The 15,146-nt window shown below is 56.6% G+C and overlaps 1 protein-coding gene across 1 annotated transcript; it reads right to left on the reverse strand.

The window, feature by feature from the left end:
• Positions 1–120: 120 nt before the first annotated feature.
• Positions 121–11,065, reverse strand: CLK3 (CDC like kinase 3). The gene is made up of 13 exons (XM_075432241.1): positions 10,991–11,065; positions 10,635–10,783; positions 7,286–7,493; positions 5,021–5,114; positions 4,679–4,745; positions 3,651–3,767; positions 2,977–3,143; positions 2,703–2,797; positions 2,211–2,340; positions 1,659–1,741; positions 1,232–1,311; positions 833–923; positions 121–517 (listed from the first exon to the last, which is right to left on the reverse strand). The coding sequence occupies exons 2-13, from the start codon at positions 10,781–10,783 to the stop codon at positions 332–334; spliced, it is 1,467 nt and encodes a 488-aa protein (XP_075288356.1). The 5' UTR covers positions 10,991–11,065; the 3' UTR covers positions 121–331.
• Between the last annotated feature and the right edge of the window lie 4,081 nt (positions 11,066–15,146).

Consider the following 15,146-nt stretch of genomic DNA (forward strand, 5'->3'; position numbering starts at 1 on the left):
CTGAAGCACAGAGTCCTGCTGCTCAGCTTCCAGTTAGTTTTTCAACATCTCCATCTTCCTTTGCAAAAAAGGCAAAGCTGGGAGCAAGAGACCCCTACACCTGCCTACGAGGGAAGTATCAAACAATAAGAAACACTTTATTTTAACTTTACAACATATAAATAGACAAATCTGTGCTTTCCAATGTAGCTTTCCTTCCCCTCCCCAGGGTCCTTGTCACAGTGCCCCAGCCCCTCCGAACTCTGAGAGAGGAGAGCGAGTGAAGCCAAGCTTCGGAGGCTAGACTGATTGCGTCTGTACAGGTCCCGCAGGCACCGCACCCTCCCCGGCGTCATCTGCTCAGATCCCGGCTGGCGCCTCGACCGCACAGCATCCTTTCCTCTGCGGAGAGGCCAGCAAAGAACGGATGCAGGAGGGCTTCCGAGAATGTGATCCGGTGGGAAGGGTCGAATTCTAACATCCTCCTCATCAAGTCAAAGAGCTGTGCGTGCTCCAGCGAGTCGTGCAGCATGTACGTCTGAAAGAGAAGGGCAGGGGGACAGAGAGGGGGGTGTAGTGCTCCGCTACGCCCTCGTCTGCGGTGCACGGCGAGGCAACGGCCGTCTCCCATCCTGAAGCACAGCGTCCTTCCTGCTCCCTACTATCTGCCCTGCTTCGGCCACACCAATAAACCTCTGTAACTGCAGATGAGAGTTCGGGGCTCCGTAAAAGCCAGTTACCAAGGGAAATGCCCATCCCTAAGCCCCACGCTGCTGCTCCGGGGAAAGGAACCAGAGAGCAGCTGAGCCTCGCACCCCAGCCAGCCCTCCAGCAGCCGCGGAGCAGCACCTACCCGCAGGGGCTTGCAGTTCTCTTGGACGTATCTCCCATCGGACGTGTTCTCATCCCACACCAGGTTCCCGTTGTGGAAATATTTTTGCTTCCTGCAAGGGAAAGGGGGTGTTCAGCCAGGCTACTCTGCGGCACGCCTACCCCGAAGAGCTCACCCGCAAGGGCAGAAGGAAGGCAGGAGCCGGCACAACTCAGTTAACACTGTAATCTCTGCCATACGTGAGCAGCTTAGCCAGTTCCCCTAAAATCTGCCATCAGGCTCCCGACCACCACTTCCAGCACATCTCCCATGGCTACACCCATATAGGTGAGACCTGGTGCGAGGAGGGACAGCTGGCACCCCACGTAACCAGCTGCAGAGGGTCGACTGGGCTGTCTGAGTTCAGGAGCCGGTTCTTACCGAGTTTTGTGGATCATGTGAGATGGAATTGGCCCGAGGATCTTTTCCATCATGACAAGATGCTCACGATTCTCGTGGGTCTGCAAAGGAACAGAGCGATGGTGCATTAATTCAGAACTTGGAGACGTGATGACATACGTTCTGTCACCTATACAAGTAACAAGGGAAGGAGCGACAAGGCTCCTGTCCACCTCTGCTTACTCTCCTGATCTTTCTGCTCTCCACAGGCACAGTGAAGAAACCAGAAGCGATGTGAACCTTCCAGCAAGCCACAAGTCCGCCAACCCTGAGTTTGCCCGGGGCTTATTTTCAAACTCAGCTGCTGGTTGTTAGTGCCTGGTCTGCACTTCCATTCCCTTCACCTAAGCTGGAGCCCTTTTAGACATCAAGGCTTCTCGGAGTACAGAGCCTCTCGCAAGAGTCATACCTGGAAGAGCGTGAAGCCACGGTAATACTCAAACAGAATGCAGCCGGTACTCCAGACATCGCATGGCTGTGCCCAGCCGAGCTCTGCAAAGAGGATCAGGTTAATTTTGCGCTCCCAACGAGTCCCACCAGATTTCTACTAGTCCCTTGTTGAAATCGCGGGGGTTACGCGAAGGCAGTCCTAGAAGTTATCTGTGCACTCTGCAGTGCGGCACACTGGCAAGGGGACAGTCAGGTCTCCCCCAGACGATTCTGTTTCAACTTCAGCCGATTCCACGTTCCCCTAGAGCCAGTCTGAACACTCCCCACATCTCCCAGACTTTCCTCAGCTCTCTGCGCTCCATGTCAAGGGCCTGCACTACCCATGAACACCTTCCAGCCAGGACCTTGGGACCACTGCGGCAGTGGTGCAGCAATGCACAGAACACGTTGCCCCCAAGAACGGGCGTGCTCTCAAGCTGGTTTTCCTCTAGGCAGCGTCATCCTACAGCATCCTCGGGACAAGCGTTCTCCTCCAGCCACCCGAGTCTCCCGCAGCCCCGGCCGTACTCACCCAGAATCACTTCTGGTGGACGGTAGTGGCGGGTGGCCACGATGGTGGTGTGGTGCTCGTGATCAAAGGTGGCGCTTCCAAAGTCTGCCACGCGGATGCTTGTGTTCCGAATGGATTTCTCCTCGCAGCTCTGCAAGCAAACAAGTCCTCGGTGCTTCTAATAGCTGGTTCAAGATTAAGGCAGGCTTTCCGAGGAGCTCTCTGACCCCAGAGCTGCCATGTCTGCACTGATCAGAAGGATTATAACTGTGAAGCTCTGAGCTCTTTACATCTCAGATCAGCGTTAAGGAGAGCCGCTGAACACCCCACTTCATGGACTGGAGCCACTGAAGCAGCCTTATGGCTTTTAGAAGACATGGGAGAAAGAGGAGGCCCGGTCTCCAGTTTGTTCCCACTAAACAGACTTTTCAGGCCCTGTGGGGCATATACAGAACAGATCGGGAAAAGCAGGCTATTCCTGGTCTACTGTCTTCTCTTTTGGACATAACCCACCTTTTTCTCATTGTACAGAGTATCAAAATCCGAGTTGACAAACAAGATGTTCTCTGGCTTGAGGTCAGTGTGAGTCAGCTGGTTGTCATGTAAAACTGCACAGGTGGTGAAGAGGAGAGAGAAGAAAATACACGTAAGAACCACACACTGAAGCACCCACACAACGCTGCCCGTCCAAGCGCCACACCGCACCAAGCCAGCTCCTTCTCAGCTCCCTCCCAGCCCACCCCGGAGAGCCGGCATCGCCTCGCCAGGCGGGCCGCGGGCGACGTACATCTCAAGGCATGGCAGAGCTGGTAGGCCATGTGCCGGATCTGAGGGAGAGGGTACGGCTGGAAGTTGTTCTCCTTCAGGAACTCAAAAGTGTTCTTGCCCAGAAGCTCAAAGGCGATGCACATGTGGCCGTGAAAGTTGAACCAGTCTGACATCAGGACACACAAGCTGTGCAGAGAGAGAGAGAGAGACACGAGGATTAACCGTCGTTCGGGGCCTCGACAGAAGGGTCATTTTCCATTTCTGGCTACTTCAGAAGCATCTGGTGAGCAAAAGCTCCGAGCCAGCCAACTCAGAAGCACAGTAATACCTCTACATACACCAGACTCACCCCTTCCCCACTTGGCTCAACCACCTCTAGATAGAGATTGCCAATTCAAGTGGGACAGGGCGGCAGGTGGTTATTAGAAAAGTTTTGGTTAACTTTTCCTTTATGATCCAGCATGTCAGTTGTTAAGAGTTGTAAGTAAACAAGCGTTCAGTAGAACTAGAGACAGACTCCCTTCCAGAATGCAGAAGAATGAAGCAGAAGAATGAAGCAGGTTTTCCCCCAGGCAGGAGGCAAGCAGCAGGTATTCCAGTCCTCAGCCCCGCGTGTCTTTGGACATCACCCAAGCAGACCGCTTGTCTGTAAGGACGTGGTACTGACTACCCAGGTATCTTGTAGGAACTTACAATTTGTTCTCCTTGTCCTTCTCTTTGATTTTTTTCAGGACGTTAATTTCCAGCCTGGCTGCTTCTCGGTATTTTCCAACATTTTTTATGATTTTCAGCGCCACCTGAGATTTGCCTCTGTAAGGGAAGAGACAAAAGGCTGGAGTCAGAGAACAAAACACACATACACATGTCCTCAGTCCACAGACAGCAGGCAGAACCCATTTACTCCAGTCGTACTTTCATGTGTTAACAAGCTTAGTCACTTCTGGGTCCCAAGAAAGCTCTCAGGGGTTGACCAGAAGTTAAGTACCCACATGGAAGTTTGAAGTGGAAGGCTGCCGCAGGGTAACACTCCGCCAAGGGCTGCAGACAGCTCTGCAAGCACACCACCTCCTGACACGGCAGCCCGTAAGGTCACCGTGCCTGCCGCAGCCGCCTCCCCGCTCCCGCTGTGCCAGAGAGATTTCTGAGGAGGCAGGAGGTCCCAGCGGCTCCTACGCTAAGCTGACCCCGTGGCTCGGAGCCAGACAAAAGGTCAGGAAGAGACGGGTCAAGTGTAATCACAGGAGAGGTTAAAAAAAAAAAAGAAGTTCCCCAGCAGCTTAAGAGGTCACTTTCCCTGGCTGCGCGGCCCATCCCTCAGCCGGAGTTTGCTGCTTTTGCAGTAGGGCAGTGAAGCAGCCTGTGCCAAAGCTGTCGGTCACTGGACGAGCTCACAGAATCACAGACTGTTCGGGATTGGAAGGGACCTCTGTGGGTCACCCAGTCCAACCCCCCTGCCGAAGCAGGGTCACCCAGAGCAGGCTGCACAGCACCACGTCCAGGTGGGTCCCCTGCTGCCCCTGATGCACAAAGTCGGGGGGCCACGGTATGAACCAGGCCCCTTGCTACAAGAAATAGCCTCTACCACGGTGACAAGTGGTAGGTGACAACCGTTTGGTCCGGCAGAGTCCTGGGCCCCGCAAAACTGCCAGCGTTCATCCTGCCATGCTTGTGAGCGTGTGGCACGAGGGACAGCCGAGTTCGCTGGAGGGAAAGATGCCCACCTGGCATGGTCCACACACTCCACCACTTTGCCAAAAGTGCCTTCGCCAAGGCTGCCGACGATTTCGTCTAGGAGAGAAAACAGGAGTGGACGTGAACCGCGGAGGCTTGGCGAGAGCTGAGGTCCTGCAATTTCACAGCAATAAAATGTCAAAGCAAAAAAAATGTCTCTCACTGCTACGCTCTTTAAAACTCAAGTGTCTATTGTCTGCCTCAGGCAATTTACTGGTCAGTCCATTTATAAGCAATAAAACACTAGAGACCCCTCCAGTACAATACGAGAGATCTTGTCTAACACGGGGATAGAAAGTAGAGAGGTAAAGTTTTACGAAAGGTGGCTGTACATCGCTCTTGAAGCCAATCGCCGATCCTGCACACCAGGTGGCCTTCCTTGTCATCTTCCACGCTCCTGCTGCGCTTACTGCTCTGTTGGCTTCTCTGTACACACCGCCCCCCGAAACGGCATACGGCCAAGCGCGCACAGCGGGCAGTTCCGAGCGGCAGGATTGAGTTGTCATTCAAAGGTGGAGACGACGGTGCGTCGGTGGTTGGATTTTCCAGATCCCAGCATTTCATAAGGCACACAGCATATATAACGATAGGGATATTGCAAGGGACACGTCAAGACACAAACTAACTTCAAAACAGAAAAGTAATCAACAGCTACAGGTATGTAAAGAAAACTCATTAGCTACGGCTTCCGGTGCAGGAAATCGCCCCCCTCTTCTCTGAAGGGAAGCAGCAGCTGGGAAGCTCCAGTGTTACGGTGGCTTGGTTGGGCACCACCATTCCCCACAGAGGAGCAGCCTCCTCCACAGCACTGGAGGATGCTGCCCAAGGCACGAGAAGGAGGAGGGCTTTGCCAGAAGGACATCATTTTCTCCGCTGGCAAACGTGACGAAGGGTACACAAGCTGTCAGTTTGGACAAGCTGTCCAGTAGAAGCCAGAGTAGCAGTTCTCCCTCTGTGCCGCCCGCTCGTTTGTACCTCGGTTAACAGCTCGCCAGCTACCCGGAGCTGTGTCCTGCCCTGGCTAGAACCAGCCCTTCCCTTCGTGACAGAACCAACGACCAGAGCGATCCTAAATCCAGATGCCCGACGGGCTGCAGACCTGGTGTCGCGCATCGGCCTCAGGATGCAATTTTAAGCCAGGGAGAACTTCAGGATCGGGACAGTTAAATGAATCCCCAGGGAGCGTTTCAAGCTACTTCAGGCATCCCCAAAAGGCATGAGGTCACCTGCACCCCTGCTACTGCCAGCTTCTACTGGAAAACCAGACGAATGTTCCCGGGAGGACCCGGGGTCCACAAAGCAAGCTGCCCTAATTCCTCATCTTTTTAGCCTCAAAGGTAGTTACAAGCTCTAGAGCCAAAGAAATTAATACAAAGCTCTACAATTCCATGCCCAAGCTTCTGTCGGGCTTCTCTTCTGCACCCTGAGCCCCCCAGCTAATCCAAAATAAGGAGCCACAGTCAGACCCCGAGAGGGCAGCTGAAAGGGAGAAGAAGGTCGAGAGGACAGTTGAGACAGCTGTGAGACCTCAAAGGATTCAGATCATGCCAGCCCAACCCTGCACACCGTTACCACCGCACGCACACACACGCAAACCGCGCTGGAGCGTTCTCATCACCGCCCTGGCTCTTTTCGAAAACTAAAGTTAAAAAGTCAACTGGAAAGAAAGAAAGAAAAGGAGGAAGGCAACAGACCGTCAGAAGTTCCCAGCCATGCAGATATCCACTATAGCTGCAGGGATCAGGACTCGCTCATTTAGTTGTAGCAACATTTAAAAGCACCAAACTTGTGAAAGATGGAAACGTTCCTTGGAGGAGAGAAGCAGTGAAGCAGAGACATTTGGTCCGATGCCTCACGACATTCCAGGGTATTCCCAGTCCCGGGACCAGCTTCCCCACCCAGTGCCAAGTACTCCCTGCTAACCCTTGAAACCTCTTGGGCAAGAAACGCTACATCTCAGGGTGGAAAACGGGCAAGTCTTCAGAGGAGCTGAAATCCACGGACCCTTGTGTGGAAACAGGCGAAGAGGACACGAGCGTACCCTCAGAAGGTGGAAGCTGCCTCCTAAGGACAGCGGGACAGGGGTGAATTACCACAGGGCTAACCAGGCTGCCTGATCCCACCCGGCACGGGACGCCGGCACAAAGCCAAGCCGATGTGCCCTCTCAGGAGCGCTCCGTGCCACCGTTGCCCACCGAAACCCCCAGCAGTACGCAGCAGCGAAGCCCTGGCCGTGCACGAACCTGCAGAGCTGAGCGGGCCCCAGCAGCCAGGCTGGCCCACGGCCAAGGCTCACCCTTGTTCGCCTGTCACGTGGGCGCCATTTGAAGCTTTCCCTGATCGCCTCCCTGGCCGTAAAGAGTACAGCTTAGTTTCCTCACGTATTAAGGCTACAGGGGCTGGACTAGTAAAAAGCAACAGCTACGAACGCCTCCCGCTTAACAAGACACGGATTTTGGACTGCACATTCCACGTAACGCAAAAACCAAACAGAAAAATGGGATCAGAGGTACTCACCCAGAGTGTTCAAGAGCTGAAAGGAGGTAAGAACGGTTAAAACCCTGCACAGTCCCGAACTCGTTCTGGATGCTACTCACCGAGGAGGCACTGCTACAAGACCTGGTCCTGCGTTTCCGGCAGTAATGCTGATGCTTCTTCGGACGGTGCTGCTCTCTGCCTCTGGATCGCCGCCAGTTCCGCGAGCGGGTCGAGTAATAGTCCTCTCCGAAAGATGGGCTTCGGTCTTCAAATCTGTAGGCGTCGCTGTCCCGCCTGTATCTCCTGTGATAAGGCATCCTCTCGTGGCTGCAGCACAAACAAGAACGCGTTTTTATCAGCCTGGAGAAGCACGAAAGGCAGAGTCCTGCTGAGACAAAGTGCTCTTGCTCCCACTCCCTGATGGCAGGAAAGAAGCAGGAGCAAGCGTCCTGGCTTCAAAGCACCCCTCCACTGTGGCTCCAACGCCAGCCGCTTCTCATGGGGGAAAACCAGAAAAAGTTTGCAAGAGAAAATGGCATTTCAAGGAGCCAGGTGGGGGGAAAGCACCCACTCAGAGCTCGAGCTGAGCCGCCCAGCTCCTCCGAGCCGCCTCCGCCACCACACGCAAGTCGTTTTCTAACAGCGTTTCTCCTCCCCTGGGAAGGTCTCTCATTAGTTTGTAAACAAATGAGAACTGAAGGCAGCAGCAGTGCTCAAGCCACCAGCCCAGGGGAGACTGAAGTCCTCTGAACACTGGGCCTTCGGCATACGCACGCACACCAGCTCAACAGATCGTTAGCAAGAGCCAGAAGGAAAAATTGGTCTCTGCAGAACAGTCAGGCTCCCGTGCCTCTAGCGACAACCAAGGGCTGCAAACATGTAGGGGAAACTTTCGGCCGAGTTCATCTCTGCACTGGGAAGGGCCAGGAGACCTCAGACAAAGCTCCCCGGCGTGAGTATTTCTCAGGAGTCCCACACGCAGTTTCAGGTACCTTGTGTGCACGTTAAGCACGAGAGCAGCTCTCCCTGCCCCACGCTCGATCAGAGCGCGCCTGCGAGCTGCAAGCGCCTCGAGCTAGCGCTGCGATTCTGCAGCTCCTGCCTTTTGCTCTGCGGTCCACATGCTTCCTTGGCAGCACTGGCACGTTACCTCTTTTAAACTGGACAGCAAAAATGGTATCACTTAGCAGTGGCCTACTTCTACCCCCAAAAGCAGGGCTGCCTTCTCCGCCCCAGCTGGTCTGATAAAGCAGCTTCCGCTACCCACTTCACCCATCACTGAGCGAGAAGCCGTGTTTTAAGCCGAAACTCAGAAATAAAGACCAGCACGCTGCCTTTCCAAGGCTGAGCAGCAGCGTTCAGTGCGCACGCTGGGCCGGGCCGATGCTGTCGCCCAGCTGAGAGCAAGAGCAACAGCTTCTCCGGCTGAGACCTCGCTGCAGCTGCTGCAGCCCGGAAACAGGAACTCTTGCTGTTTGCGCCTCTCATCTTTGGCAACAATTAGCTCTCTCGCCGACGGCTTAACGGCACGCAGGTATGCGTGGGGTGGTTCACCTCCTCTTGGATTAAGAATAAAATTTCAGACGGCCTGCCAAGAGAGCAGCGGCTCTAAGCCACCACTGAACTATCCAAAACACAAAAGCAAACGCCAGAACTGTGTTCCAACATCAACACTCCACTCCAAACGCACCTTTGTCAAACTTCAGTGTGTACCTTCAAGATGCAGAGGATTCAGAAATAACAACCTAAAACACAGAGGAGGCCAGCGAACCCACGAGAGGCTCGCGGTCTGAGACTAAAGGGCCAAGCAGGTTTTCACCTAGCAGAAGCCTGCTTTCACCCAGATCTGCCCTACACAATCCATCAGAGGAGAGAACGGAAAAGCCCAGCGTGCACGTCAGCTGCATTTCACAATCCGCTTCCTCCACGTAAACAAAAACCCGGGCTCGGAGGAGACATTTCAGGAATTTAAAGATGAACTCAGCTCCCTGCTGGCTGCACCTGCCCCGTCGAACCGGTGGAACCACACCAGCTCTGCGGCAAGCGGGCAGTGAGCCCCGCCGGCCCATTTTGCTCGCGCGGCGCAAGGTGTCAGCACGCAGCTCCCCGTCAGCGCTCCCCGCCCCTGTTCGAGAGCCCTCGCCGCCGCAGCTCCTGTTATCAGAGGCCTTCGCTGCCACGCTTCCAGCGCCTAACGGTCCCCGGGAAAACACCGAGCAAAGGGAGGACCAAAGGCAAAAGGCACAGCCGAAGCAGGATCAGGTAGCGACGCTCGGATCCTTTCTGACAGCATAGGTGAGGGGAGAGTATTGTTACTGTAAATCTGATTTGTGATGATCTCAGAGGGAAACGAGCTGCTGAAGAGAAAGACTTTGATCATAGAATCACAGAATGGTTTGGGTTGGCAGGGACCTTGAAGCTCATCTGGTTCCAACCCCCCTGCCATGAGCAGGGACATCTTCCCCCAGCCCAGGGTGCTCAGAGCTCCATCCATCCTGGCCTTGAGCACTGCCAGGGAGGGGGCAGCCACAGCTTCTCTGGGCAGCCTGGGCCAGAGCCTCAACACCCTCATTGGGAAGAATTTCTTCCTCATATCTGATCTAAATCTGTCCTCTTTTAGTTTAGAGCCGTTCCCCCTTGTCCTATCACTACACACCCTTGTGAATTTTTTCCTATCACTACACACCTTTGATGTCTCCATGGAATTGGAACTGGGAAACGTGATTCCAGGGCAGGCTGTTCTCACAGAATCAGTCTGTTAGGGGTTGGCAGGGACCTCTGTGGGTCACCCAGCCCAACCCCCCTGCCGAAGCAGGGTCACCCAGAGCAGGCTGCACAGGACCGTGTCCAGGTGGGTCTGGAATATCTCCAGAGAAGGAGACTCCACAACCTCCCTGGGCAGCCTGGGCCAGGGCTCCGTCACCCTCAGAGTGAAGAAGTTCTTCCTCATCTTCAGCTGGAGCTTCCTCTGCTTCAGTTTGTGCCCCTTGCCCCTTGTCCTGTCGCTGGGCACCACTGAACAGAGTCTGGCCCCATCCTCCTGACACCCACCCTGCAGATATTTATAAGGTCCCCTTCTCAGCCTTCTCTTCTTCAGGATGAACAAGCCCAGCTCCCTCAGCCTCTCCTCATAGGAGAGATGCTCCAGTCCCCTCATCATCCTTGTAGCCCTCCGCTGGACTCTCTCCAGTAGCTCCTCTCCTTTCTGGAACTGGGGAGCCCAGCACTGGCCGCAGCACTGCAGAGGGGTCTCCCTCCCTGCCGTGACAGGCAAGGCTTGGGGAAGAGCTTTTGGCTGGACGCTGGGAGGTTCGCGGGAAGGCTCGGGCCGTTCAGCCCTTCCCTTCCACCCCCGGGACTGAGGGGCCCGGAGCCGGCCCGCAGCAGTCGGGAACGCGCTCAGCGCCCAGCGGCACGGAGGACGGATGCGGGTCCCCGCTCTCCCCCCCCGCCCGGCCCCGCTCTCACCTCCTGGACCGGGATCTCCGCGGCAGAGCCCTCCGGGGCGGGCACCGCAGCCTCCCCACGCAGTCCCCGCTGCGAGACCGCTTCCTCCTCCAGCGGGGGCCCAGGCAGCCCTCCCGCTCCGGGGACCGGTACCGCTTACAGTGATGCATCTGAGGAGACAGGGCTTCCCCTCAGCCCGGGCCCTGCCCGCCCCGCAGGCCGCGCCCCCGCAACCCCCGCCCGCGCTACCGAGCCGAGGCCTCCCCTCGGCGGGCGGCGGCTTCCCAACAACGTCCCCGGTTATTTTCCCCGCCTCCAACGCTGCCGTGGGCCGAGAGGGCCCGGTTCTCCACCCCCCTCCCCAGACCCGGGCTCACCGCCCCTCCCTCCGCGCCGCGCTCGGCGGCTGAGGCCCGGCCCGGCCCGGCCCGGCCCAGCAGCGCCGCCGCTTCCGCTTCCGGCCCCGCCCCGGGCCGCTGCCACCACTTCTCGCTGCCCCGGAGGTCTCGGTTAACCCCCGCAGCGCCGGCCTCGTACTCCCCGTGGTCTGCCTCGCCGCGGCCTTCCTCCTCATGGCCGGCCTCACCGTCACCTTCCTCACCGCTGGGCCCTCCTCAGCGCGGGGCCTTCCTCACTGCGGCTGTCCGCTCCATGGCCATCCTCACCCCAGCCTTCCTCTCCATGGCCTCCCTCCCTGTGTTCTCCCTTGCTATGGCCTTCCTCGCCATGGTCCTCCTCACCATGACAACCCATGCCATGGCCTTCCTCACCATGGCCCTCCTCATCATCACGACCTTCACCATCACCTTCCTCACCATGGCCCTCCTCACCATCACAACCTTCACCATCGTCTTCCTCACCATGACTACCCTCACCATGGCCCTCCTTGTCATGACGATCCTCACCACGACAATCCTTGCCATCACCTTCCTCACCATGGCCTTCCTTGCCATGCCTCCCTCGCCATGACAATCCTCATCATGGCCTTCCTCGCCATGGCCCTCCTCACCACGACAACCCTCACCGTAGCCTTCCTCACCATGATGATCTTCGCCATGACAACCCATGCCATGGCCTCTCACCATGATGACCCCCGCCATGGCCTTCCTCTCCACGATGACCCTGGCCATGGTCTGCACCATGGTGGCCCATGCAGCTCTCCTTCCCGCGGGTTCTGCAGATGATCTCCTTCCACCAAGCGGGGCTGACAACCGCCATTGGCCCCACGGGGACCTGCCCTTGGGGCTGGAGTTGGGTCACAGCCAGGGGGTTGAGGACCTGGTGGAAGAGGTTTGGTGTCCCATTAATCCATGTGGAGAGAGGGACTCGGTGCTGTTTATTTACTAATTAGCACCACACAGGGGTTACACCTTCGGCACTGGTGCAGGGATGGTTAGGACAATATCGTTGAGTCCTTGCGGTTCTTCTTGCTGAGGAGCAGAGCGGAATGTGTCCCACTCCGTGGGGATGGGGAAAGGTCTGGTGAAGGTCTCAGCTGCTGTAGGAATTGGTGGGAAGGGCAGGCTGGTGATGGTGGGGTAGATGCCACCACTGAGGTGGCCACGGGGCCAGTCTCCCAGCTGGGTGATCTTCTCACCCATCTCCTGCCACGGCCAAGGTTTCAGGCACTCTGGGCTCGGGCGGAAGGCTCCTCTTCTCCTCTCCCCGAGGCCAAAGCCGTCTCATATGGGCTCGTTCCCCTCCAGAGCTGTTCAGAAGGGGGTCGTGCGCTACAGGTGGGTCAAGAATGGGCAAAAATGGGTCGGGAAGGTGAATTTGGTGCTTGCCGTCACCAGAAGGGTGGTGCCAGCTCTGCATTTAACCCTTCCACCCGCAGCACCCTGGTCTTCAGCGAAGCCCCCGAGCAGAGACGCTGCCAGTCGTTACGGTGGACGGATATTCATCGTGGGCAGCTCGTGAAGGGAGGGACACTGCAGCGACGGGGGGCTGCTGGCTTGGCACCTTCAGTCTCTCCCGCCGCCGCCCACCGGCTCATCCTCGGAGGATGTTCGGGATCTCATCATGGAGTTTTAGGGCCCTGAGACATGAGGACCACCCCGCCGTTGGAGCCTGCTGCCTCCTTGACCTTGCTGAGCCCAGGAGGGTGCTGAGGCGGAGCAGAGCCGGCCCCACGCCGAGGAAGACCTGCAGATGTGCCGGAGAGGGAGACAGGCACCGTCAGGATGGTGGATCTCGCCAGGGCTGTGCCACAGTGGCTCTCCGTGGGTGATGGAGCAAGGGTGAAGAGCAAGGCCCCGGTGCCCACCTCCCCTGCCGTGCCCATGACCCAAGCCGGGAGCATCCCGAACCCGGAAGGTGGGAGAGGAGCCAGTGGGGCCAGCGCCGTGCTGGGAGGCTCGGCATCTGCGGGCAGCCTGGCATCGCTCCGGCTCCGGCGAGGCCAAAACAAACCCGGCCTCACCCCGAGACCAGTTCTCTGAGCACCCCCGGAGCCGTGGAGACCCCCTCCAGCCTGGCACCTTCCCACCCCCCATTTTAAGGCTATGGGCGGACAAACCCCACTGCAGCGCGCACCGAGGGGGTTCGCTCCCCACGTCTGCCAGCACCCGCTGTACCTGCTTCAGGCACCCGAAGGCCAGTCCTCGAGCCGTCGCAGCTGGGCAGCCGCAGAGAGGCAGCGGGGACGCTCGGAGCACTCGCAGCTTGCTGGGTTTACGGCACACGGGGCACGGCGAGGAGGACTGCGGTGGACGCGAGCACAGCCAGCACCCTCAGGAGGGTGCTTCACAGCACAGGCAGGGCGTGAGGTGGTTTCCCCGCTCTGCAGCGTGGGGATGCTGGGGCAGGTTTTGGGGGGATGAAGCTCGCAGGCACGTGCCCGGCTCCGTCTCGGCACCCTCGGCCAAAGGAAGCGCAGACACCAGGGTCTTGGAGACGCTGTTATGAGAAGGGCTGGAAACCAGCTCCTCTCCAACCACCAAACTGGTTCAACGAGTGGAGAGACGCCGCCAGGCGCCGCATAAATAGCAAAAAGGCTTGGAAGTATGAAATGTCCTTTTTGTGCGGAGGAGGAGGCGACGCGGGAGGGGTTTGGGAGAGCAGCCCCTGCCCCAGCCTGGCCCTCGCAGAGCTGCGAGTGGGAAAGGAGACCCAGCGTAACCCATCTGCTCAACGACCGGTCTGCCTGCAGAGAGGTTCACGGCCCAGTCCTCCCTGCAAAGGTACAAACTGGGAGCACAAAGACCCGCCAGGACACAGACCTCAGCCAGGCTGAAGAAGGGGGCCCGCTGATCTGGAACTCGCGATTCAGCAAAGCGGCGCGGCCACAGACCAGGCTTGGGGTCACCGTGTGAAGAGGTAGAAGTTTATTGGAATATAAACATTCAGATAACGTGTAAGATAGAAAAAACCCAACAACAACATATACAGACACTTGTTGGAAGGAGACTTTGAGGTATTTATCCACCGCCTAGGCTATCACATTTCTTTTTTATTTATTTATTTATTTTAATTTTTTTTTTTTTTTTTTTTTTTTTTAAATAGGTAAGAAAACTAGTAGCAAGGCTGCTGCAGCTGTTTGGTGAAAACATCTTCTGACCTGACTGCGCCCGGAGCACGCTCACACACACGCGCAGCGGCCACAAGGACTTGGTATGCCACCTTCACATTCACTTTGGGAGCCAAGCAGGCGCACAGCCTCCCCCCCTTCGCCCAGCTCATGATCTCTGTGCCGTCCCAGCGCAAACTGGGATCTGCTGGAAGAGGATGAGCAGGTTTGGTTTGCTTTTTCTTCCCCAGGTGGGCACCAAGCCCAGCTGGCAAATCTCCCCCTCAAACAGGAGCATCGAGGCTGCACGAAAGCAAGCTGGGGGCATTTATTTTTATTTTTGGCTGCTCACTGCGAAAACCTTCGCTGGTCTGGAGTTGAACGAGAATTAGCCACATGGCAAAGCGGAGCGCTTCGCGCAAGGAACAGTCCTACCCGCAGTATCAAAACCCCTGAGTACTATACAATTGAACACGAGCGAGTAAAATGAAGCGGAGCTGGGGAGAAGGGGGGATCCGCCACCCCTGCTCGGCCCTCCCCGGCTCCCAGCTCCTCCCCCCCCATCTCTGCTGCTGGTTTCCAGAACCCTGTCCCCAAAGCCCGGCAGCTCAGTAGGAGATCCGGAGCTCAGCGCGAAGCCAGCGGCCAGGACCAAAGCCGGGCTTCGGGAAAGGGTTACTCTTCACAGTCTGAACGGCCAGTCCTTCTCATTGCCTACTGAGCAAGGACCAGTTTATTGTTGCAGCTTATTTTTACTGAGGTATCTGTTACGCATCCCGACTTGATTCTTTCCCTGAATTGGATACAAAACAATCTGTTAGTCCCTGTCTATTTCCAGTCTAGTTGTGTAAAGCTTATAAACATTAATACTCTAGTAGTGTCAAAGCCGTTTAGCAGTTCAGTGATTCGAGTGCCTTTCTGTGCAAGAAAACACAATGTTAGCATGTGATACATAAGCGAAACCACCCATTACTAACCTCTGCTCCCCAGGACCAGAGAAGAAAGCATAAGAAAAGCAAAAAGTT

Source organism: Opisthocomus hoazin, chromosome 10 (genome assembly GCF_030867145.1).
Source record: "Opisthocomus hoazin isolate bOpiHoa1 chromosome 10, bOpiHoa1.hap1, whole genome shotgun sequence".
Taxonomy (NCBI): Eukaryota; Metazoa; Chordata; class Aves; order Opisthocomiformes; family Opisthocomidae; genus Opisthocomus; species Opisthocomus hoazin.